The sequence below is a fragment of the Rhinichthys klamathensis genome, unplaced genomic scaffold (assembly GCF_029890125.1).
Source record: "Rhinichthys klamathensis goyatoka isolate OS25496 unplaced genomic scaffold, OSU_Roscu_1.1 h1tg000730l_1, whole genome shotgun sequence".
Taxonomy (NCBI): domain Eukaryota; kingdom Metazoa; phylum Chordata; class Actinopteri; order Cypriniformes; family Leuciscidae; genus Rhinichthys; species Rhinichthys klamathensis.
In genome coordinates, this window is record NW_026607143.1 from 84,788 (window position 1) to 97,500 (window position 12,713).

General features: G+C 37.0%; 2 protein-coding genes across 4 annotated transcripts in view; one reads left to right on the forward strand and one right to left on the reverse strand.

The window, feature by feature from the left end:
* The window catches only part of cbfa2t2 (CBFA2/RUNX1 partner transcriptional co-repressor 2), a 53,786-nt gene extending 48,686 nt beyond the window's left edge, over positions 1-5,100 (forward strand). The window contains exons 10-11 of one of the 3 annotated variants that reach the window (XM_056242547.1): positions 868-1,058; positions 4,518-5,100. In XM_056242547.1, the coding sequence (XP_056098522.1) occupies positions 868-1,058; positions 4,518-4,778 (452 nt within the window). In that variant the 3' untranslated portion in view covers positions 4,779-5,100. The remainder of the gene's footprint in view (positions 1-867; positions 1,059-4,517) is intronic. The other 2 variants (XM_056242546.1, XM_056242548.1) reach the window with 2 other exon arrangements.
* Positions 5,101-12,672: 7,572 nt separating this feature from the next.
* necab3 (N-terminal EF-hand calcium binding protein 3) overlaps positions 12,673-12,713 on the reverse strand; it is a 55,126-nt gene continuing 55,085 nt past the window's right edge. The window contains exon 13 of the mRNA XM_056242549.1: positions 12,673-12,713. This exon is cut by the window's right edge and continues 301 nt beyond it. The gene's annotated coding sequence lies outside the window, so the exon portion shown is untranslated.

A 12,713-nucleotide genomic window follows, 5' to 3' on the forward strand; every position in this document is an offset into this window, starting at 1 on the left:
TATTTATATATCCGCTCTGGAGAAAACAGTGATGTCATTGTCCAGCTCAGTTCTCATAAAATGGTGCCAAAAACCCCAACTTTTTGTTATTTTAAATAGATATGAAAAATTATATTGAGTTACTACTTGGGTTAAAAAATAGTAAAGAAAAACACACTAGCTCTCTATGTGAAGCTTTTCTGCTATTAATATAGGATGATCTCACACCAGTTCTTTTTTTCCTGTTTACTTGTATTATTATTATTTTATAATTTGCGCTGTATATTTTCTTTTCCTATTTGTTGTAGTCTATATTTGTATAATATTTGTTCAATATATGTTGGATTATTGTCACGTTTATTATTTGTGTGTGACTGGCATTACAGGTGAAACTTAAAAGGTGAAACTAATATATTATATAGACTCATTACATGCAAAGTGAGATATTTCAATCCTTTATTTGTGTTAATTTTGATGATTATGACTCACAGCTTATGAAAACCCCAAATTCAAAATTAGAATATTGTGAAAAGGTTTTCATATCTGTAATCCATAATAATCAAAATTATAACAAATAAAGGCTTGAAATATCTCACTTTGCATGTTATGAGTCTATATAATATATTAGTTTCACCTTTTAAGTTGAATTACTGAAATAAATGAACTTTTGCACCATATTCTAATTTTTCGAGTTTCACCTGTGTATATATATATTTTTATTTTTCATTTTATTTAATGATGTCAATGCAGGCAGATCAATAATATTGTTGAATATTAAATGTAAATGAAGTGTTTTTTAAACCTGAACCAAGCAAGCCAAAGGCGACTGATTCGTTGCTGTTGTTGATCACACATGATCGTGATGAATATGTGATTGGTGTCGTGCAGAGGAGGCGGTGAACGAGGTGAAGCGGCAGGCGATGGACGAGGTGCAGAAAGCCGTGGCCGAGGCCGAGCAGAAAGCCTTCGACATGATCACAACTGAGAGAGCCAAGATGGAGAAAACCCTCGCGGAGGCCAAGAGGAAAGCCACGGAAGACGCCATCCAGGTCATCAACGAGCAGGAGGACTCCAGTGAGGTGAGAGCCACACCAACCCGTCCTCAGCTCAGTCACCGCCTGAACCTGGTGCTGCTATAGCAATACACTCCCGAACATGCTTCTTTTAAAGCTGCACATAAACGGGGAACCATTAACAGCAATACCATGTTGAAACAAGACTTCACATTAGCCTCATTCCTGAATGTTATAAGTACAAGTCATACGTGTAAACGTATGAATACATAAACGTGAGGAAAGTAATACAATTAAATGACTAAATAAAATGTACTTGATAAGAATGCATACAAATTATACATACATATACTGTACTTAAAGAGAAACTATATGTACATACATAATTATACATATGTGCAATACTTATACTTGCACATCCGTATACGTATACACACACATATACATCTATAGCCACGCATATTCACACACTCCTACCATGTGCTTACATACTTGCAACAACCCACTTACATCTACAGGTAAAACTCGAAAAATTCGAGTATCGTGCAAAAGTTCATTTATTTCAGTAAATTAATATATTATATAGACTCATTACATGCAAAGTGAGATATTTCAAGCCTTTATTTGTTATAATTTTGATGATTATGGATTACAGATATGAAAACCTTTTCACAATATTCTAATTTTGAATTTGGGGTTTTCATAAGCTGTAAGCCATAATCATCAAAATTATAACAAAGGCTTGAAATATCTCACTTTGCATGTAATGAGTCTATATAATATATTAGTTTCACCTTTTAAGTTGAATTACTGAAATAAATGAACTTTTGCACCATATTCTCATTTTTCGAGTTTCACCTGTATATTCATACACATTTCCATGTAAAAAAAAAAAAAAAAAAAAAAAAAAAAAAAAAAACCTCAATAAGTGAAAAAATATATGTAAATGATGCTTCGGGAATATTCAAACTGGGTCATTCGTTTCTATGCAAATGAGGCTCATTATAATGCAAACATTAGTGCTGTTTGCCTGACCACATCAACATTGCATTATTACCGCCCACAGAAAGCTGCATTTAAAATCAGAACTTGGTGCTAAAATAACAAATGTTACTATTAGCGGGCATGTATTAAATATACAGACATTACAGTATTAAATAAAATATAAAATTACAATATTATACACTACTGTTTAAGTGTTTGGGTTTTTAAAAAAAAAATTAAAGGCATTTTTGATCCAATATACAATAAAAACAGTGAAATATTATTACAATTTAAAATAGCTGTTTTCTATGTGAATATATTGTAAATAGGGCTGCACGATTTGAGGAAAATGTCATATTGCGATTAATGAGGTCAATATTGCGATATGCGATTGCGATATAATAAACAAATGGTTTCATGAGTCAACTTGCTTGGTTCTAAAGTAAAATGCACACACAGATTAGTGATCATTCTGTGTATTAATGTGTATTTCTCAACTCAAACTAGCAACAACAACTAAATGATTGATAACACCTATAATGATCAATAAACCATTGATGTCTGGATAAAAATGACGACACCCCCTACATTTTAAACGTTAATTATAGCCATCCAACATTACAGTGATTCCATCAATACAATTGAAAGCTATCAACTTTTAAAATATTTATTAGGCTTAAAAAAATAACAGCTTTTAAATTAAGTGAACGTCAAACAATCCTCACATAAACCCATAATAAATGCCATATTTACCTGTGCCCTTCCTGTCTTAACAGGTAGGATTGAGGATTTATATACAGATTTATATACAGAAATTGAATAAAGTTATCAAACAGTCTGCGCTGCATGAATTATAAATTATATATAGACTAATCCTTATTAAAGCTACAAAACTTCTTTAGTTAAGAGCAGTGAGTAATTTTCTGTTCCCTTTGTTCTTTGATTAACTTTACCGACTGAACGCTTTATTCGCTGCTGGCCCTTTAAGAGCAGCCGTTGCCGAGACGCGGATCTCTCACGCGCCTCATTCTCTCACAAGCACAACTCTTTTCGTCCATCATAAGACTGCTCTTATGTTATGAAGATAATCGACCAAACGACATTTTGGCATAATTGTGTGTGTTATTGTTCGTTCAAGCTCGAAAGAGAACTGTATTCTGGCACCCGGTCTGTGCACGCGCATTATACTGGCGCGCGTTTTTCTGTGAGTCACATTCAGGACATTCACAGGCAGCGCGCTCTCTTTTGACTTCTTGTCGTGCAAAATGGTTTTAACTTAAGGCATTTGCACGAATAAGAGCGGGATCATGTAACACTAGTCAAAGGATGACAAAAAAGAAGAGATGCTGCGTTAATAGCCCTAATTTGTTTATTTCATATAAAATCGCGGCATTTTGCGTTATATAATCGCATAGGTTTGACATCGCGATTACGATTGCGATACGATTAATCGTGCAGCACTAATTGTAAAATATAATTTATTCCTGTGATCAAAGCTGAATTTTCAGCATCATTACTCCAGTCTTCAGAGTCACATGATCCTTCAGAAATCACTCTAATATGATGATTTGATGCTCAAGAAACATTTATGATTATTATTATCAATGTTGACAACAGTTGAGGACATTTTTGAGGATACAGTGATGGATTGTTTTCAGGATTATTTGATGAATAGAAAGTTCAAAAGAACAGCATTTATTTGAAATAGAATATTTTGTAACATTATAAATGTCTTTACTCTCACTTTTGACAATTTCAAAAAAATAAATAAACATATAAATATATATACTGTATTTTTATAAAAGTCTTTACGGTCACTTTTAATCAGTTTAACCCTCTGGTGCTGTTTGCTCATTTTTGACCGAAACATTTTTAGTAGTTTTTTGTGTGTGTGTGAATTTTTTATTTCATCAGAAAACAAAAATCTGTCAAGTGTCGTCTTTAAAAAGAGATCAAACTCAAATCTTGAATGCTTTGGAACACAGACTGATGACATTTCCATGCTCAAAAAGTGAATAAATGGATTATAACTGATGCATAAATATAATTTAGTACCATAAAATCCCCTAAAAATACAAAATATTAAATAAAAACTATTAATGAACTAAAATATAGTACAATAATTTCACTGAAATGACACGCGAACAGTACCAGAGGTTTAATGTATTTTTTGCAAAATAATGGTATTGATAAAAGTGTGAATTTAATATTTATATTGTAATGTTGGTAACACTTTATAATAAGGTTCATTAGTTAACATTAGTAAATGTATGAACTAAGAATAAACACTACATTTATTACTGATTGTTCATGTTAGTTCACAGTGCATTAACTAATGTTAACAAATACAACCTTTAATTTTAATAATGTATTAGTAAATGTTGAAATATGAACTAAGATTAATAAATGCTGTAGAAGTATTCTTCATTCTTAGTTCATGTTAACTAAGAACATTATTGTAAAGTGTTGCTGTTTAATATTGTACTAATACCCATAACTGGCAGTGATTAATTGAGCCGTGTGTGTGTGTGTGTGTGTCAGTGTTGCTGGAACTGTGGTCGTAAGGCGAGTGAGACGTGCAGCGGCTGTAACGCGGCGAGATACTGCGGCTCCTTCTGTCAGCATAAAGACTGGGAACGACACCATCTCATCTGTGCCCCGGGACTCCAGAACCAGCCCAAACCCTCGTCTCTGAGCGCTCGGGTCCTGGCCAAAGCCCCCGACAGCGGCCCCGTCCCGAGCCCCGTCCCGGAGAAGACCTCCCGCGCGTCCACACCCGCGTCGGACGCCAGCGCACACTAGCGCACACACACACCGCTTCATTCCGGAGCGGGACGTTCAGACTCTCTTCTGCGAGTTTATCCCACAGGACCTCCAGGTTTTGGTGCAGATCTCCTGCGATCGGGTTCACCCGCACAAACTGTTGTCAGTGTTGCGTCTGTTCGCTTGTTTGTGTCTGTGTGTGGTTCTGTACATATTCATTCATTAATTTTATTGCATCAAATTAATTCATGCAACACCACAGATTATACTTGCTTGACTTCAGCCAACACTTTAACATTTCTGCCTCGGTGCGTTTAGATGTCCGTCACAGCGAATCCACATGCTGGAAAACTAATCTCTCACACACACACACACACACACACACACACACACACACACACACACACACACACACACACACACACACACACACACACACACACACACACACACACACACACACACACACACACACACACTCACTCTCACTCTCTCTCTCTCTCTCTCTCTCTCTCTCACACACACACACACACACACACACACACACACACTCTCTCTCTCTCTCTCTCTCTCTCTCTCTCTCTCTCTCTCTCTCTCTCTCTCTCTCTCTCTCTCTCTCTCTCTCTCTCTCTCTCTCTCTCTCTCTCTCTCTCTCTCTCACACACACACACACACTCTCTCATTATCTCTCTCTCTCACACACACGCACACTCACTCTCTCACACGCACACTCACTCTCTCATTCTCTCTCTCTCTCACACACACACACACTCACTCTCTCATTCTCTCTCTCTCACACACACGCACACTCACTCTCTCACACGCACACTCACTCTCTCATTCTCTCTCTCTCACACACACACACACACACACTCACTCTCTCATTCTCTCTCTCTCACACACACGCACACTCACTCTCTCATTCTCTCTCTCTCTCACACACACTCACTCTCTCATTCTCTCTCTCTCTCACACACACGCACACTCACTCTCTCACACGCACACACTCTCTCACACACAGGCATACTCACTCTCTCACACACACGCACACTCACTCTCTCACACACACCTATAGTAGGCCAATAAAAACCGTGGATGAGAGCCTTCAGACGCAGGATTTTCAGACACACTTCTGCGAGTTGATCCGACAGGACGACGTGTTTTTTGCTGATTTGGTGCAGATCTCCTGCGATCGGTTTCACCCACACAAACTGTTGTCGGTGTTACGTCTGTTTGCTTGTTTATGTGTGTGTGTTTCTGTACATATCAGAGCAATATAAGACTGATGGATTCACCAAAGCTGTCAATGAATGCTGTGACATGTTCATGTGTTGGTTTATCATTATGATATGACCATTAGTGATGCACGATATATCGGTCACCATATCGGTACCGGCCGATATATAATCATTTCTAATGTTATCATTATCGGCCCGATAAGGAAATTTGGTCGATATATTAAAGCCGATAAATAATGTATTATTTCCTTCAGCTGAGACGCTTCAGATGCGCACTGTTCAACATGATGGTTCTGAATTGACTGAAATATGATTGGAATCACTTCAAAAAAGGAAAATACAGTGAAGTGCAACATGTGTCAATATAAGCTACATAAAAATATAATGAGAACTTTATAATTGTGTGTTTGGGACATGGATTATAATGATGAGACTTTTGTTTTTGTAATCAGGCTCTCGAAAATATATATAAATTTGGATTTAGTTTATCAGCCAATATATCGGTTATCGGATTTCAAATATAAAGAATTATCGGTATCGGCCAAAATTTTCATATCGGTGCATCCCTAATGACAATATTGTCAGAGTTTAGATGGAGAATCGTTGGCTAACAAACCCTGGTCTGAAGGGTCCAGATTTGATCCGGGTCGGTTTGTACAATCGTCATCATCTTCCTGTTACAGATCCCATAGAAACCACACATAACTGAACCGGTCTGTGTGCAACAACATGCAAAACTCAATCTCAGGAGGATATGTACATAATTTGATGTTTGTTCCACATGTAGAGTCAAGGGTGAGTCTGTTTCTTTTCTTTTATTTCCACATTGACGTCTTCAATTACCTGTTTCGTACGGTACACAACATGTTGGTTTATTTTTTCATGATCAGAATGTGTAAAATATAACGGTGCAAGAGAATCTTTATTTTGTGAGCTACTCTGTGACATTCATTTTTTTCCTTTGAGAATTCTTGAATATTGGTATGAAGTAGATATTAAAAAATAAAGACATTAACATGGCTTCGGTGGGCATTGTGTTTGTGAAGGTCGGCTTATGGATTTGATCGTGTTATGGAGGTTTTTCCAGTTTTTCTATAATATTGAAAATGTGGAAAAGTCTGTTGAAAAAATTAAGCACATGTTTACAGGTTATCTGTTTAATAGTAATTATAAGGTGCATTGTTATTGCATGGATTTTATATTAATATAGAATAGAAAACCCCTCATAAATGTAGGGTAAGAAGCATTTACTGTAACTTAAGCTAAAATATGACATTTAAAGAAGAGTAAAATACAATTTAGTTGTATATGAAAAACGCATTCCATATAACAAATAAATAGTTCAACATATAATAAATTCACACATCACTATTATGAACATTTAAACCTCAAAACTGGGGTGAATAAATCACAAATGTTGATTTTCAGGTGGGAAATATTTTAGGCCCATAAACATTCAAGAAATGTTGCGATGAGAGAGGGACATTTTACCCAATTTTACCATGTTTACTCGACAAACATTATGGAAAAACAGATTATTATTATAAGTAGTAATACCTAAATATGTCAACATTGTACCATGGGGTAGCTGATGTTTACAGTAGGTGTTTTGAACTGGTCCTCCACTAGATGGCAGAAACACACTGGTTTTCTCAGCTCTAGGCGTGTGGATTTACTAAACTAAAGGAATTGGTTAACATGACCCACACACACACACACTCATCCTCACAGACATCTCCTCTGTCATCATGATACTCGAATAAAGCTGCTTGACATTTAAGAGTGTTTTGGAAGAACACGACTTGATTAAATGATAGTCACGCAACACAAAATTCAGTCCAGAAATAAAGTCTGAATGCAACACCACAGATTATACTTGCTTGACTTCAGCCAACACTTTAACATTTCTGCCTCAGAGGGTTCAGATGTTCGTCACAGCGAATCCACATGCTGGAAAACTAATCTCTCACACACACACACACACGCACACACACGCACACGCATACACACACACACACACACACACACACTCTCACACACACTCTCACACACACACACACACACACACACACACACACACACACACACACACACACACACACACACACACACACACACACACACACACACACACACACACACACACTTACTCACTCTCAAAATAAAAAATGTGCTTAGTTGTCATAAAAATTAATGTCATACAAACATAAATATGTAATTTAACATACAATACAATTTGAACGGTACTTTCCTGTTATCCGGACCCCACCACCATATACCATGGGCGGGGTTAGGGGTAGGCCATCGTCCCTGATTGGTCTTAACCCCAGTGACGGGTAGGTTTAGGGCGGGGTTAGGGGTAGGCCATCGTCCCTGATTGGTCTACCCCAGTGACGGGTAGGTTTAGGGGCGGGGTTAGGGGTAGAGCCCTGCACGGGCCTCAAATCTAGGCCCTAGCCCGGCCCTGGCCCGAGACGCTCAGGCCCTAGCCCGGCCCGTGTCCGACAGCTCATTAGAATGATCAGCCCGAGTCCGACCCGAGCCCGTAAAAAAAAAAAAAAAAAAAAAAAAAAAAAAAAATTCACAGCCTGCCCTATGTTGCAGTCAGTAAAACAGATTTTTTTTTCTTCTCAATGGCAAAGTATTTACCAGTAAGTTTATTTTCATTTCTTTATAAAGTTAATTTAGAAAAATGTTTTTTTTTTTTTTATGACGACCAAGCAGCCGACAGTGAGTTAAACATGTTTGATCCATTTATAGCCTCTCAAATCAACACTTTACTTGGCTACAATACAATCCATATATATAAAACAACTTAAGCATATCACACAGACAGTTAACGTTTGTTTAAACGTTTATTGTCATTTTTGAAAAGCTGAGGCAAACTGCTCTGCTGCTCAGTCGCAACAGCGCTCGCAAACTAAATGAGTTTACAATACATACAGAGAATGCAATCTAAACAAATCAAATAAATTACATTAAAAACAAACATGCAGGTTATCTTACCTCAAAAATCAAGTCTTCACTACAGAACATGGCCATTCTTATTTCCAATAGTTTTCAACAGACTCATGAAAATAAAGTCCAATCAAACAAAAAACAACCTCCTAACATGGCTAAGAACAGTCTCAGAGCATCGTGAAGAAAAAGCACAGCATCCACAGTGGAAGGTTTTAATCCAGTCGTACTTTTTCCAGCTGCGCTGAAGTCACGCTCGCCACCGGGACACTAAACACAGAACGAGCCGGTCGCACGAATCTCAGATCGCGCCGCCGGGAAACCTGTGCGTGTGCGTGAGCAGACTGTCATGTGTCAGTCATGTCAGTGTGATAGGTTATAAAACGTCTTTCTATGTTTGCTTTTCAATCGTCATCTTCTCATATTTTATTTTAATTAATGTCTAAAATAGGCTATAAAAAAAGATAAGCCTAAAACAGGCCCGAGGCCCGGCCCGCGTGTGAACTATGACGTGAAAATTGGCCCGAAGCCCGGCCCTAGAAGCGTAAATAAGTCGGGGCCCGTCGGGCTCGGGCTGAAATGCAGGCCTCTAGTTAGGGGTAGGCCATCGTCCCTGATTGGTCTACCCCAGTGACGAGTAGGTTTAGGGGCGGGGTTAGGGGTAGGCCATCGTCCCTGATTGGTCTACCCCAGTGACGGGTAGGTTTAGGGGCGGGGTTAGGGGTAGGCCATCGTCCCTGATTGGTCTTAACCCCAGTGACGAGTAGGTTTAGGGGCGGGGTTAGGGGATAGTTATGTTTATTTAATATAATTTTAAAAAGAAGCATAAACACAACGAGGTGTGTCTGTTTTGTCAGTTTTTGTGACTAACGCTTCTTTAGTATAACCATGGAGTATACAATTCAATATAAATTCTCGGTATTGCATTGGACTCTATGATCGGCGGAAGTTATCGAGCATCCTTGACCTTCACCGGAAATACCGCCGTGCATAGAGCCCATTGTAGTTAAGAAGTATATAGGCTATATATATTTTAAATGACCTATCGTTTCGCTATAAGATCGACCCTCTTCCTCAGCTGATCGTGCACAGCCCGTTAAAGCACTTCAAAGAGCTTTGAAACTGCATTGATTTGGACTTCAAAACGTTGGTTGCCATTGAAGTCCATTATTCGAAGAAAAATCTAGAAATGTTTTCCTCAAAAAACTTATTTTCTCTTCCACTGAGGAAAGAAAGACATGGATATCTCGGATGGCATTGGGGGGTGAGTAAATTATTAGGGAATTTTCATTTTGAGGTGAACTAATCCTTTAAAAGAGTAGAACACTTTAAAATGAAAATTAGCCCATGATTTAGCCTACTCACCCTCAAGCCACAGGTGTATATGACATTCTTCTTTCAGACGAATATACTCGGAGTCAAATTAATAAATGTCCTCGGAGTTAAATTAATGAATGTCCTGGCTCTTCCAAGCTTCATAATGGCAGTGGATTGCAACCAACAGATTGAAGTTTATAAAAGTGCATCCATCCATCATAAACGAACTCCACACGGTTAATAAAGGCCTTCTGAAGCGAAGCCATGACATGAGTAGCCTAAACCTCTGACACACACACACACACACACACACACAACATCTGCCACTCCCAAACCAGACACTTGGCAAAGTAGGCCAAGCAACTTTCTCTATTTACGGATATGACGAGATACACACGGACCAATAATGTATGTGCGCAGTTTCTCGCCAAAATCACCCTGACAGGTCTAATATAGGCTATATATGTAATATATAAACGCTTATCAGGGGTCAGAAAAAACATTTTGAACAAACATGTGTTTCATAGCGTGACTATTTGAATAGGGTATAGGCTATTAACTATCTGTTATCTGTTAAGCATCATCTAATTCAACTGTTTGTTAGTGGCATTAATATCAAGTTCTTATAAAAAGTTAGTAATATTAAGATGCAGATGTATTTATTCAAGTGCATGTTATTTTGTGTTTTTCTCACATTTTTTTTTTAAATCAGTCCAATTAGGCCTACCCCAGTTAACAAGGACTTAATAGTCCTAATCACTGTCTGTCATCATTTCAGAAGCATCTTGACAAAACACTGAAGTGTCATTACGAGAGAGCGAAAGCATCTTTACTAATTATTTGAAAAAATTTAGCTATAATATTTCTGACTTGAAGTCTGCATGCTGCTTTATATTCACAGATCATCCACAAACAATGTGACACAAAACATATTAAAAAGCTAAAATGATTGAAGAACAAACCCACACACAGAATAATCATTCGACTTTTATTTTCATTTAATGGACCAATCCACATAAAGTGAAAATCCTAAAGCAAAAAGGTCAGGTTTCTGTTTTTCAGGTAAGATGCATGAACAGTACAACAACTAGCAGGTTTCCATGATCATCAAACAATAAGACAGTGAAACCAGGATCTTACAGTGTCTATATGCAGAAAACTAAAGACAGATCACCCAGAAATCATCATTCACTCACGAGTCAGAACCGTCTCGTGTTTATCCAGGGTTAGAAGGACTCGAGCGAGTAAACGAGGCCAGAATGGGTCAAATACTCCATGGTTTAAATTACAATAACATCTCCAGGAAAACTCTATTCTATTCACAGTCTGACTCCTATACTTCAAACTTCTCTTGAGAAATAATTGTTTGTTGCAAATCAACTGACACTATAAAACATCTCCTAATCTGCATGCAGTTTCATCATGTTTCAGTATCCAGAGAAGTAAAAGTGTTCGACTCGAGCAGCAGATCGTTTCGCTATAGAGTTATCATAATGATTTATTTACAACTAAGAACACGTGGATTCTTGCGTTTCTATCTTGTTATTTAGCTCTGAGAGTCGCTGTATCTGGCTTGAAAAGCTTCATCACGGAATGGAGCAAAACACGCTTTGATTTTCTATACATGCGATTAGAATATCACACCGATGTCTGTTAGCAGCGGGTCGAGCAGAGTTCATTCACAACTGAAGATTCGAGAATCGGTTCCTTTGAATCGGAACCGAACATGTCAGAGGGACGCTGCTAATTTAAGAATACCAAAGAAATGCAATACAGTCACACAGAGGAACTCCTTTAGTCAACACAAGCTCTAAAACATAAATATTTACATTATTTTTTGACTAATTATGCTTATTCATTCCCTGACACATAGATGCATTTTCTTCTCAGCTGAGCAGACTGATCTAAACTAAGATAAAGTGTCAAAACAATTAAAAGCCATCAAGACAGATCTTAATTTTGCTGAAGGGCAACAAAAACGGTCCACCATTCAACTTAAAGATAAATACTACAATCAAAATATGAATCTAATATTAAATAATAATATATTCAGTCAATTCTAGGAAATATTCTTCCACCGTGGTCAATAAAAAAAATGTAGCTTATTAAATATAATGTTATTTAAAATACTTTAGCATTTATATTAATTTCTTTTAATTTTTCAAATCATGGTTATTTTCATAAACTAAAACTATTAAAAACATTTTTTTTGTTGTTTATTGAAATAACGCTAAAAAGACTTTGAACAAGAAACTGAAATAAGTTTAAGTTGAAGCGCTAAAATTATTAACTGGAAATAATAAAAAGAAATAAGAAATAAAAATAAATTAAACCTCAACACCAATATTAAAAAAACGAAATGACAAAAAAATTTACTACATTTTAATTTTAATTTAAAGTAATTACAAATATTAATAACTATAATAAAACTAAACGCTGATTCAAATTCAATATTTCTGCA